Source organism: Bos mutus, chromosome 3 (genome assembly GCF_027580195.1).
Source record: "Bos mutus isolate GX-2022 chromosome 3, NWIPB_WYAK_1.1, whole genome shotgun sequence".
Lineage (NCBI taxonomy): Eukaryota > Metazoa > Chordata > Mammalia > Artiodactyla > Bovidae > Bos > Bos mutus.
In genome coordinates, this window is record NC_091619.1 from 22,667,552 (window position 1) to 22,681,316 (window position 13,765).

Sequence of the window (13,765 nt, forward strand, 5' to 3'; positions counted from 1 at the left end):
AATATCTATAAATGTAAATTAATCTTTTAGAAAGATGAAGTTGGTAAATAAAAGTTGCAGAAAATACCCGAGAATGCTACACTCAGAAAAGTGTTTATTTCTACATGATGAGATTAAAAGTGATTTGTTTTTTTGTCTTTTTGATCATCTATAGTTTCTATAATAAAACATACATGTTCCTTTATGAAAAAACAAACTATATAAGCTATAATATTAATTTTGTTTCCAACCTGTGACAGTTAAACAACCAAGGATAGAAAATTACATGCTGCATTCGTGTGATTGAAAATACGAGCTGGTACCTGCATTCTGTATGTAGAAGTCGTTTGGGCTTTATTTTGTGAGGGAGTGAGACTTCAGGAGCACAGAGTATTTCTAGGCAAACAACTGTTTCTGAAAATCCTCTTCATGTGAAAACAGTGCCTCTGTCTCCACATCTTGTCCATTCCTTTCTTAGTAACCATGGAATGTTCCAGCCTTCTTAGATCTCTTTCTTCCCTGAATTCCTATGTGACATACAGAAAAATATGTAATGGTATGGAGAACTGCATGGTAGTATTTGTCTCGGTCTCCGATTATTTATGAACATTTCCAGTTTCTACTTGTTCTGTAAAGAGATCCATTGTGTACTTCAGTATTTTCCAGAATCTAGCACAGTGCCAGGCACATAATAAGCACTCAATAAACACGTAATTAATCAACACTAACTGGGAAATTTCTCAAGGTCTGGATTCTGTTTCAAATTATCTACATGGTACCTTGTATAGGGCCACATGCTGATAGGTGCTTATTGATGGATTTGATTGAAACTATAAACAGAATACTCAATTCTTCAACTCCTATGATAATGTGAATTTGGATCCTCAGTCTTTTCCTCTTTTCATTATCTTGCCCAGACAGTTTATAATTTGATACTTCTGCAATTTTTTTCAAGTCCAGCATCAAATTTTTCTTTCATGAATCATGGTTTTAGTGTTTTATCTAAAAAAACAAACAAACATTGAACAGCTAACAATCTATTGGAAATAGTTGGCCACTGAGTACTTAGAACTAAAGTCCCAATTAAGCAATTTGTATAATGATCTTTAAAAAAGCTTATCTCTTTTGACTTATTTACACATGTTTTGGACTTTTTCCTAAAGTTTTGAAGTAGAATTTAAAAAAAATGATGCTTCTAATTGAGGTAGCTTGGGTTAATCCTGAAAGTTGCATTAAGAAGGATTCTTACATTCTTCAAACCACTAGAGGTAGAAGAGATTATGAAAGTTTTCAGTTCAGTCCTTCTAATTGTACTATGAAGAAATAGGTCCAATGTGGCTAAATAATTTGCCCAAGATTATTCATTAGTCCATTTAATGTTACATTCTGAATACCTATTTTATTCCAGATGATGAAGGGAGTTAAGAGCAGAGACATTTACTTCCTTACTCTGCAGCCACCATTCCCATTCTAATCCCTACCTCAATTTGGCTACCTTTAGAAATTGATCACTTATTGCAGCAGTATCTTTCCTTTGTTTCCTCCTTCCTAAACACATGCTAGAGAAATCATGTGTCAAAAATGTTTGCCGGGCTCTACTTAGGTGGTTTATTTCCATTTGTTTCACAATCATAGCATGCTATGATAGGGAGATTTCATAGTACTTTGCTCCCAAAAGTACGACAAGACTGTTTTTTAAAAATCTTGCTTTGAGAAGATCTTGAAAAAGTCACAGTTTTAGTGATAAGCAAGGAGCTCTTGGCGTATCACAGAAACAAAATGGGATTTGGGAATCCAGACCTCAGGGGGTTGGATTACTATTGTTTGGAGAGTGTGTGATGATGTCATGGCTCTGCTGAAAGGCAGACTGAATCAGGCTGGGATAGAGATTTGTCGCTCAACTACAGCTCTCACCTTAGATGAGTAGCTCCACTTTTCTATACTTGGAAGAGATCAACATTAGCTTCTGTTTAGTCCAAGGTATAAAATTATCATTTTATATTTATTTTTACATTTTTTTTACATTGTAAATTAATATTTACATTTATTCCATGCTTAGACATGGAAAATCTGGCTATACAACTTTTTAATGTTTTTGATGAAGATGATGACTGGATCAGTGATTGTGGATAAACTAAAGATTATGGGCAGAGGCTTCCCTGTTGTTTGGGAGCTTGGTTCAGTTCTGCGGTGTGTTGAATGTCTTCAGCAGTGAGGGTGAGGAATTGGGGAGGATGGAGAAAAATGACACTTGGCTTTCCATGGGCTTGCAAAGCTGTGATAGATTCTTGCTAGAAATGCTGCCTGGCCTTGAGAGAGGAACACTTTAGGACTGGAAGGAAAGAAAATTAAAGGTGTCGTGAGAGGCGTTGTTCACAGGCCTGGAAACCTGCTCCAGTTAGTGAGGATGGCCACGAGATGGTCTGGCATTGTGTCCCAGCCTTCTTCCGTCATGTTAATGTCAAGGACTGGTGCCCAAGAGGTCCTGACCTTTGACAGCATTGAAAAGCCAGTTGTCAGAGTAAGACATTGTTGTTTTTAACCTTTCTTTATGTATGTATTTAATTAGGGGGTAGAAATCAAAATCCTAGATGTTAAGGGTGAGTGGAAGAAATACGTTTTTAGGCTTGGTTTGCAGTATCATTTGACATAAGGAAACTACTAGCTACTCCAAGTTTGGAAAATATTAGGAGATACAATTCTTCTAAAAGTAAATTCTGAAAAATTACAGATCTGCCTCTAGCATTCTCTTTGGTCTGCATCCTCCCTACTCCCCCACCCCCAACCCTGCCCCTTCTTTGAGAATAGAAGACGCAGGAGGAAAGGACCATCTGGCCCAGCATGCCAGCTTTTTATTTGGTTGCTCTCAATCCTACCTTCCTGTTTGCATCAGCCCTCCCCTCTACCCATACTTTAGAAACCAATCAAGGTGTCTCCTAAACTCATTTATTCCCTTTGTTTTAACCGCCTTCTTGGGGTAACCTTTTCCATATGCTTACATCCTTGCCTCACAACAGACTGGTTTGTTTTTTTTTTTTTAAATCCAAAATGGCCTGATTGGGCTTTAGGGAAAGCCATTTACTCAAATATACAACAAGGTGTTTCTGAAGATCCCTAACAGCTTTTCATTACTTGTGATGACCAGGATATATAAATGGAGGAAAAGTTGCTGTGTTTAAAAGTAACTGACTGATGGACAGTGATGCTGTGTGGTATGGAATTAGAGAATACATTGCTGTTAGCATGGAATCTTTTCCCCCAAGTTGAAAAGTCTAATCTGGGTTTGCAGCTGGAGTCTGTGATGATGATTCTTTCTTAAAATTTGGCCTTTGTTTATTTTGTTGCCCCAGTTTGGTTTTATTCCCTTCAACACGGTGACATTCACACTCTTTCTATTGCCTATTGTGGGCCAATTTTCTTCAGCTGTTGCTAGAACTTACTAAAATGCCAGATTTCATGTTGGAAACATGAAACCTGAAAGAAGATCGTAAATCACAAAAACAAACCACACACACACACAAATACCCTGAGTACTGTGCACTGGAGCTTCCCAGCTTTAAGCCTCCTTTTGTTACCCCTCTCCCCACCCCATCGTGCCCCCCACCCTGCCTCCATCGTTTTGAGGCCAGGGGCATGGGGGGAGTCAGCAGTTTCTCACCTAAGGCTCAATTATTTATTTTGCAGATTCCGAGCAGAGCACAGGTTCTGACTCCGAGGTGCTCACTGAGCGGACTTCCTGCTCCTTTGACACTCACGCTGACCTGGGCCCTGGTGCTGCAGGCCCTGTGCCTGCCGCCATGTCTTCCATGGAAGAGATTCAGGTGGAGCTACAATGTGCTGACCTCTGGAAGAGGTTCCATGACATTGGAACCGAGATGATTATCACCAAAGCAGGCAGGTGAGGACAATTCCTTTAATAGCCAGATTCGAAGACCAGGAGAACAAACTTAGGAGCTGTTACGTTTTTCTTTCTATTTATTTGTGGTAGGTGGCCTTGGTGAAGCCAAAGCCACTCCCATTCACTTTTCAGCATCTGGATATCTTGATAAAATGCTTTTTTTGTGTTTATTGGGTTTTGCTGTTTTCCTCCAAGGATCACTCAAACCTAAATCACCTCTACCCTCACAAACATTTTCTGCTTGCAAATGTGTTCCAGCCAGTACTAGAGATCCATGGTACCTAACAGTCAAACAATAGATCGCCAAAGCTAGTGTTACTTCACCAACCAGTGTTTTCAAGAGAAAAAGCTTGCATCTTCTAAGGCATTTAAATCAGCCAGATATTTTTGTAAGAATTTTGTTTTTGGTAAAATTTGGGCTTAGTGCGTGCATTTTTGGAACTCTGCTGATTGATTCATTGTGTTTTACTGTTGGCTTTAAATTATCACTTTAATGGGACCTACTGAAAACTCTTTCAAAACGATTTATGTAGGATGATAAAAGTTTTAAAAACACAGCATTTCTTGAAATAAACACCGTTAATTAAGCTACTTCTTTATTTGTATCTTTACATATGTTCAGAGTTAGGTATCTGTTTTGTGCTAGATATTCAACATGTATTACATTATTTAAACTTCACAGGAGTCCTTTGAGGGAGGATATGATAATCCCATATATAGATGAGGATGCAAAAGCTGGAAGAGGTTAATTAACTTGACTAAGGCCACACAGGTAGTAAAGGAGAGCTCAGAATTCTACACAAATCTGTTTGGCTCCAAAACAATTGTCTTAAGTATTTATGTCTGTTCTGCCCTTTGAATTCAAATGAAAATAAATCTGTACTGAATTTTTTAGTGTATAAGAATAGTTCATTGAAATTAAAGCAGTTATAGTGGTTTCATATTTACAGAGTCAGTCCACATAGTCTCACATCACAGAGACCAAAAAGACTCACCTCACTGATGGTAAACTATGAACATTCAAAGCAAAAGCATGTTTTGACTGGGTCTAGTTCACTTGAATATGCATTTAGAGAAACCTCTCATTAAGATGTTACAAAAAGATGATCTTAAAATGAACCAGAAGTCTTATTCAGTTTCATCCTCCCCTGTAAACCCCCTTCCTTCTTTAAGTTTTAGTAGAGAATAAAGTCATTAAAAAAAAACTTTATTTGGAGGAGCAATTTGAGTAATTGAAGGAGAATTACTTTCAAAATACCTTTCAGAATTATTTTTTAAAAATTGAAGTATAGTTGATTTACAATGTGTTAATTTCTGCTGTTCAGCAAAGTGATTCAGTATATTCACACACACCCTACTTACATATATATATATATATATATATATATATATATATACACACATTCTTTTAAATATTCTTTTCCATTATGGTTTATCACAGGGTATTGAATATAGTTCCCTGTGCTATCCAGTAAGACTTCTCTGTTTATTCAGAATTACTTTCAAAAGCCATCTTTTTTTGTTGCTTGAGTTTCATTCTACATTTTGAGATGTTATGACTTGGACAGAAACAGCAATTCAAGGAAGATATTTTTATTCTTTTTCTTAGTGTTTGTTAAGGGCATTAGTTTGGTGAGAGGGGAAATACTACTTGTATTGTCTATCAGATTTTCCAGTTTTCTTTGGGGGGCAGTTTACTTACTACTATTAACATTATGTCTGTGTATTTTAATCACATTTGTTCCTGATATCATTCCCTGTTCCCTACACATCAATGAATTCAGTTTATTCGAACACTTCCTTGACAACTCTCCTGTGATGTCATTTCATGATTTATTCTGCATTGTTTTCTTTTCTGTATCTCTACCTTCACAAATCACTTTGGTCTGAATATATGGGCTTCGCAGGTGGCTCAGTGCTAAAGAACCTGCCTAAAGAACCCACCTGCCCTTACAGGAGATGTGGGTTTACTCCCTGGGTCGGGAAGATCCCCTGGAGAGGAAAATGGCAGCCCATTCCAGTATTCTTGCCTGGGAAACCCCGTGGATAGAGGAGCCATGTAGCCATGGTGGGCTACAGTCCATGGGGTCACAAAAGAGTCAGACATGACTCAGTGACTAAACGACAACAACCTGAATAGATCCAGGCATTCTGAGCACAGACGTGCAGTTTGTTCTTTATTCATATCCCTCTGTTTAGATTTAGAAACTGTACTTGTTGCTCCCGTGTTGAAGTGCCTCAGCTATTAATGTTACTGTCAGTAACTCTGCTCAAGTAATTCTGGAACCACTGAGAAACATGCAAAGAAGTCTTTCTCTTCTGTAAATTTTCTTCATTCCCTCCCCATCCCAGAAATTGATTCTTTCCTTTTCTCTTCATTTTTCTTCCTATGTAGTGTCCTTTTCAGTTTTAATTTCAGTTTCCATTGTATTAGTTATGTATGCCTCTCTGTTCTTTTTTCCCCTCTCAGACCTTAGTCACCATCTACTTCTTTTCACATTCCAAACTGTAAACTTGTTGATTCAGAACTACTGTCGTCTACAGAACCCTCAATCTTTGAGTGCACCAACAGAACCTGCATGGTCAGCACCATGGACAGAGGTGTTTGTAGGGATTAATGGGTTTGGAAGTCAAAAAAATTGACCTAAATTTAGGCATAAAATGAAAACTCATCTCATTTTGTGAATATGAAAGATTAATTTTTCCTTGGGTGTTATGACATTGCTTGATATTCTGTGCTAAAATACTGACAAAAAGAAAAAGCAACTTTGGTAAGATTTTAATGAGAGAATTCAAATATCAGCGTAGAATTGAAAGCAGGAGTCACTGTGAGTATTGTTTAGTTCTTTTCCTTTGTTTTATAGATGGTGAATTTAAATGACTTCTCCAGAGCCATATAGCTCATTCATTTTAGAACTTAAGTTCTAAAGAACTGGAAAAAGACAGGTAGCATCTCCACTCAAGGTCATATAAATGTTTTGGACAAAACAGGTATTGAGTTTAAAACCATCTGACCCTTTTTCTTGAAGTCATCAGGAAATAAATTCATCTCTTTTAGTGTAGTGTAGCCCTCTGTTGCTGGCTGACAGAAACCACATTTTCTTATCTCAGGTAGTAAGAGAGAGGATTTTTCCACCCCCAGAAAGATGTTCTCCAAACATTTATATAGACAGGGCAATCATAAGTCACTGTTATTAAGAAGGGAATTAATGATCTATACATACATGTATATACCAAGGTTCCCAAATTTTTGGAAAGAGTTAATGTGAATCAAAGTGCCTCACCTACAGTGAATGATAGATTTAGTCATTGTGAGCAGCCCACAATAAAATTTCATTAGCTCGCCATAATACTAAAATAGAAGACTTTCTAATTAAACTTTAAGAATAGAGAAAGAAAATCTAAAACTGAAATACCAATAGAAGCTTCTGAAAGTTATAAAGTGAAAAAGAAGAATTGGTAATACTGACATTATTCTTTGCAAATATTTAAGAAACAGCCACCATCCCTATTGAAGATCTATGGTCACTCTTGTACTTTAACCTCAAACAAGATTATGATGTCACCAACCTATAACCAGAGGACTTTTGTTTTCTGAGTAATTTTTGATGAGTAGTAGAGTGTGTGACTAGCACAGAAAGCCCCTCATGTAAACAACCAATGCACATTTGTGAGATGACTGTCTGGGGTCAGGGTATGGTCTATGGCTGTGAAATGGAGCAAAGCCAATTAGGCCATATGTGGATCAAGCCTGTGACCTTGACCTCATTAGCACCGTGCTCTGCCCAGTTCAACTAACTGGCCCCAGATGGTTAAACTTAATGCAGCATTTTGTGTACAAGTATCCTAGAGCACATTCAGGGCAATCCACATTTTTTAAAAAACTGAACACTTTTTATGTCTGGCTCCTAAATGAATGACATGCAAAATAGCCTGATGTTTTTCTTCTTTCTTATGGTTAAAGAAGAATGGCAAATTTTATTTTAGTCTCCTTGAAACTTAATACCTCTTTGGGGCTGCTCCCTCTCCTCCTCTTCAATTATGAGAGTAGTTGTAAAGTGCCATATCCTGACCTCGCTTGCTTTGGCAAGTTTAACAAGCCATTGTGGTGGAAACAAGGTATTGCCCAGAGGCCACTAGAATTCATTTGGTATTTGCTTCTTATTCCACAGGGTCCTTCCTCTGACACACACGTTGACAGCCTGAGAACTTGCAGAAATTTTTCTACAGTTTTATGTGTTAAAAAAAAAGAACAAAAACCGTTGGTGGTCCTTTGTTTGAGAACTGGTAGCACCTTCCTTCTTTTTTTCTTTTCTTAAGATATTATTTTTAGAGTGGTCATTTTCAAGTAGACAATCAAAAAGTACTTCATGATCACTGCAATTAACTGTGATAAGCTACTTAGGGAATAAGAATATAAGTTATTCAAGTGTATTAAGTATAAAAGTGTAAGTATATTTAAAGATGTTTTAGGGAATTCCATGGCTGTCCAGTGGTTAGGAGATGCTTCCACTGCTGCTGCTGCTGCTAAGTCACTTCAGTCGTGTCCAACTCTGTGCGACCCCATAGATGGCAGCCCACCGGGCTCTCCTGTCCCTGGGATTCTCAAGGCAAGAACACTCAGGCAGCCCAATTCAATCCCTGTTTGAGGAACTAAGATCCTGCAAGCTGCATGGTGCAGCCAAAAAAAAAGAGACGAAGAATGTTACAGTCTAATAGGGAATGTATATATATGCATTTTATCTATCTCTTGTCTCTCCATCTGTCTCACATTAAAGATTAATGTAAAGCATGCTATGGTATAAGATCTTTGAGTGTATGAATAATCAAACAGTTCAATTTAAGTTCAGAAGAGGTGTTATTTCAGCAGTATACATCCTCAGGATATTTGATAGTGATAATTTTCAAATTGAAAAAAAACAGCCAACTTTGAGAATTAAAGGATATGGGATTTCGACGTGCTTCCTATTAAGAAGAGACTCATCAAGTGTTTACTCTTGCTACTTCTTCCCCTCTGATTGCTGAGCTTCCTGCCTTGTTTCCCATTATAGGAGGATGTTTCCTGCCATGAGAGTGAAAATCACTGGCCTGGATCCACACCAGCAGTACTACATAGCAATGGACATTGTACCTGTGGACAATAAAAGATACAGGTAATGATGACTGGCATGTGGAATTGTGGGCATCACCAGCACCCAGGATGTTGTGTAAACTCATTAGATGACACATTTTAACAGTGCACTGCAAAGAGTTGACTCACTGGAAAAGACTCTGATGCTGGGAGGGACTGGGGGCAGGAGGAGAAGGGGACGACAGAGGATGAGATGGCTGGATGGCATCACTGACTCGATGGACGTGAGTCTGAGTGAACTCCGGGAGTTGGTGATGGACAGGGAGGCCTGGCGTGCTGCGATTCATGGGGTCGCAAAGAGTCAGACACGACTGAGCAACTGAACTGAACTGTACAATGTACTGGGTGGGGAACAAGGATAGAGGATATGCCAATGGCCTGTGGCAGAACATCAGACAGGAGAGAGGCAGGGAGTCAGAACCAGTAATGGTTTGGTCTGGATCCTCCTAACATTTCTATAAAGACTGGGATTATATAGGGACTTCCCTGGCAGACCAGTGGTTCAGACTCTAAGCTTCCTCTGCAGGGGGCATATCTGGTCAGGGAACTAAGATTCTGCATGCTGCATGGCACAGCCAAAAAAACAAAGATAAATACTTTTTAAAAAAGTGGGATTGTGTAGTGTATGCCAGGGTAGCAAAAATCAAATGGATCTTAAGTCTAAAACTAATTCAGTTAACACTGAAAGTGATTAATGTGTTGAATGATTTGGTTTATGAAATACTAGGTGAGCTGAGATGATTTATTTTGAAAAGTGGTCAGAGAAGTGCATTAATACAGTATATTCAATTATATACGTGGTGGATTATCCTGTTGTTGATGGAGGGGAAGAATGGGAGAATTGGGTAAGGCCTCAGAAGAATATCTATTTAGGGGAATTATTGGTAATTAATATGGATTATGAACAAGTTTGCTAAATAACCTTCCTTCAGAGCCATTAAAAGGCAACATAGTCTCCACGTGTCTCACTCATAGTTCTTGTCGGAAACAGGTTGTGGCTTAATTGATCTCCTGAGTTCTCAATCAACTCAGTGAGTCATGGCTCATTTTTGAGATATTTCAGAACTTGGCCCTAAGCCCATGAATTTGGAGGTTAGAGGTGAATAGAGAAGTTCATTACTTGTATGTTAGAGGGAGTGCTGGTTAAGAAAAAAGTGGTCTTGATGTTGGACTTAGTAGGGGAGATGCTCCTTTCTTTAAAAACTTCCTTCATTTCAGTGAAAATGGAGACCGCTGTCTTAGTGCAGCCATTCCCAGAAACACCAGGACTTCCCAGTTAGTTTTCTTTGATTAACCTAGTCTCATTCCAGTGACTTTGTGGGAAAATAATGTGGATGTTCAAAACTAAGTTTTCATCAAAATGCTTCAAAACGCAGAGTCTTAGCTAAGAAATGGTTAACAAGTGAGAGGCTTGGAAGGTCTCTGCACATGGCTGTGTTTTATAGGACAATATGGAAGATGTTTTTAATAAGGAACCAAACCCCGAGCAAGTGGCCAATGGATTATATGGTTTGCATTTGAAAGGTGAAAGGTTGCAGTAAAATACCTTTTCCATAGCTAAACACGTGGGTTCAGGATGCCTGTGTGCACACAGGGGTGCAAGGCAAGGAGAGGAAGAAGAAAGAAAAGGAACTGTGAGAATGTTTTCCTTGTGAGAGCTGCGGCTTTGATCATTAACCACAACACTTTTCTGCCCTCCCCCACCCATCTTTTTTCCCATTTCCATCTCTATTTCATTTTCCCTGGTTATCCACCCTTCCCTTTTGCTCCTTTGTATTCTCTGTTTAATCCTCCCGCCTCCATTTTTTTTCTCATTTGTGTCTCCTCCCTCCTGTCCCTAATTGTTTCCTGGGTCTCTGCTCCTCCCCTGCATCTGTCTCTGAATTCTCCTCTCTCCCTCTCTGTCTCAGATATGTGTATCACAGCTCCAAGTGGATGGTGGCTGGCAACGCTGATTCCCCCGTGCCCCCAAGAGTTTATATACACCCTGATTCTCTAGCTTCTGGAGATACTTGGATGAGACAGGTGGTCAGTTTTGACAAACTCAAGCTGACCAACAATGAATTGGATGATCAAGGACATGTGAGTCAAATAACCCCATCTCTTCTACCTTCCTCTTTCCCTTTTTTTCCTCTAGAACTGACTAGTCCCAGGAGGTTTCAAATGGGTAAAAAAGAATCTCTATGCTATTTTGAGTCATTTTAAGTAATTAAGCAAGCATGAAAGTTTTTTTTTTTCCTCTTGTGAAATTACATTTATTACACATCTAACATTTAGCAACTGTCTGTTATGTATCAGATTGTGTTTATCAGACAGAGTTCTTGTGCTCCAGGAACTCACTGTCAAGTCAGGAGAATTCAGACAGAAACACAGGACGCATTTCAAAATGCTGAAATAAATAATATCGTTTAGTAGAATAATTCTTATTATTTGTACCATATAATTCATATTATCCTCTGAGGGCAATAAACTCAGAGAAACTGTTGTAGGGGCATTTCTGGCTGATTGGTCAAGAAATTTATGAATTTATAAGAGAAGTCTAGGTCTTAAGGCTGCTGCTGCTGCTGCTAAATCACTTCAGTCGTGTCCGACTCTGTGCGACCCCATAGATGGCAGCCCACCAGGCTCCCCCGTCCGCTGGCCAGGTGTAATTGGTGCCCCTGATTTAATTTTGGCGGTTAACACACTGAATTTTCACTGAATGCCAGAATCCGCACTGGATGCTATGCATGAAGACTGAAGAAACGAAAATCATGGCTCCTATCTTTAGGGAAATGGTAACTTTCTGAGGAAGAGAGAACACCCATATCCCCTTAGCTCTCTCATAACATGAGAGAATGTCCATAAAATCAATAACAAAGTTCAAATAATGGCTTGTAAAATTTAAAGACAGAGGAGCCCATCCTGAAAATGTGAAGCAGGAAGGAACATCCATCACACAGCAGGGGTTCTGAGACCTTTTAGTGGAGTGGAGTCTACTGGTATCAGAACCAATTCGCTCAATATTTATCCAAATGAAGAAGACACATTGCACTCACCACCTATGATTGAGATCCTCTGCTACGGGTTCTGTGTGATGTGATGCTCCAGTCACTTAGTCCTTCCAGCCATGGGCAAGTACACTGATTTCCAGTTTCCTGTATGTCTCACCTCCAATCTGTGTTTTCCTATAATGCTTTTATCCTGTAATTTGTTTGCATAAGAACTAGCAAAGATGTAGAGATCTTAGAGGCAACCCTGGAGTAATGTGTCCCCTTCTCATTTCAGATCATTCTTCACTCTATGCACAAATACCAGCCTCGAGTACACGTGATTCGCAAGGATTTCAGCAGTGACCTTTCACCCACCAAACCCGTCCCTGTTGGGGATGGAGTGAAGACATTCAACTTTCCTGAGACAGTGTTCACTACCGTCACAGCCTATCAGAACCAGCAGGTACGAGGCTGCCTTTGAGAGTCGCCTGCTGCAGCTGCCTTTAATGGAGTTTATTCATCCTTTTGTAAGAACTGCTTAGTCCTTCTCCATGGCACTGAAATGCTGGAGTGAGAGCCACCAGGCTGGTGGCGCACAGACAGCACTGGTGATGACAAGGCGATAATGCCTGGTAGCAGCTGTCAGAGTCTAGATTTAGATCAGAGACAAGATCTTTGACCAAGAGGACCAAACCTAAGTCATTTTCAGGTCTCTCTGTACTTGTACCCTTGTTTCATGATCTCTACTACATCCTGGCAAATGTTCCTCATCACTTGAAATTCCTGAGGTTTGATTCATTCTTTCCCTTTTATCCTCTCCGGGGAGCCCTCCATCAGGCTACATCAAAGTCATCAAGCCTCTCAGACTCTATGTCAGACTCACCACTTCAATTTATACTTTCAGAGGTAGTTGGCTTGTGCTCACCAGCCACACCCTAAGATCTGTATGATTTGATGTCAGTAATATATTCATTCATTCTGTTAATATTTATTGAGAACTTATAATAGTCTCAGCTTAGCAGATTAAGACTCATTTCTTAATCTCATTTCTCCCTAAGCAAAGAAGAGTTTAAGTTGAGTGAAAGACACATAAATACATAATGATAATACAGTGGAATAACAGAGATGTGGACAGGGTGTTTTTTTTGTATTGGTTTGGTTTGTTTGTTTGTTTTTTTCTTTGGTGTGGGAAATGAGGAAGTTTTCCTGGAAGAACTGAAGCTTTTTCTGTTGTTGAAACACACATAGAAATTAGCTAGTTGGTGGGGGAGAGGAAGAGAGAGGCCAAGTCTAGGATTACTGTGGGCATTTCTAAAAAACATTCTTTTTTTTTTTTTTTTTTAAGAGAATGACTTGATGGATTTACAAGTTGTCTCACTTTATGCAGTTCTCTAAAAGTTACATATGAATCTCATTTTGTAAGTTAGATTGTATTTCACATTTTGGTAAATTGTCTAATTAATAGGATCCTGCAGTGAATTCTTTTCCAAAACAAAGATTTTTTTGCTTATTTATTTTACTTGAAACTCTGCATACTTTTGTTTTGGGCCTGCTTGGAGCAAAATGGACTTATACTATAGAACTCAATACCTTTTATATTGGACACTGTGCTCTAAGAAAGAAAGAAATAGGAAAGCTTCATTCCCTAAATATTTATTGAGGGCTTACTATGTGCCAGGCAGGTGAAGGTATGTTATACAATCTTCAGTTCATATTGAAACTTTTTCTACCTTTCATAGTACATCCTGGTAAGATTCCTTGGATACTTTTTATCTTAGGGGAATT

General features: G+C 38.9%; 1 protein-coding gene across 3 annotated transcripts in view; it reads left to right on the forward strand.

Moving 5' to 3' along the window:
- The window catches only part of TBX15 (T-box transcription factor 15), a 125,756-nt gene that overhangs the window by 71,073 nt on the left and 40,918 nt on the right, over nucleotides 1-13,765 (forward strand). For all 3 annotated transcript variants that reach the window (XM_070367409.1, XM_005895280.2, XM_070367410.1), the window contains exons 2-5: nucleotides 3,664-3,877; nucleotides 8,929-9,030; nucleotides 10,919-11,090; nucleotides 12,276-12,443. In XM_070367409.1, coding sequence (XP_070223510.1) covers nucleotides 3,777-3,877; nucleotides 8,929-9,030; nucleotides 10,919-11,090; nucleotides 12,276-12,443 — 543 coding nt within the window. In that variant the 5' untranslated portion in view covers nucleotides 3,664-3,776. The remainder of the gene's footprint in view (nucleotides 1-3,663; nucleotides 3,878-8,928; nucleotides 9,031-10,918; nucleotides 11,091-12,275; nucleotides 12,444-13,765) is intronic.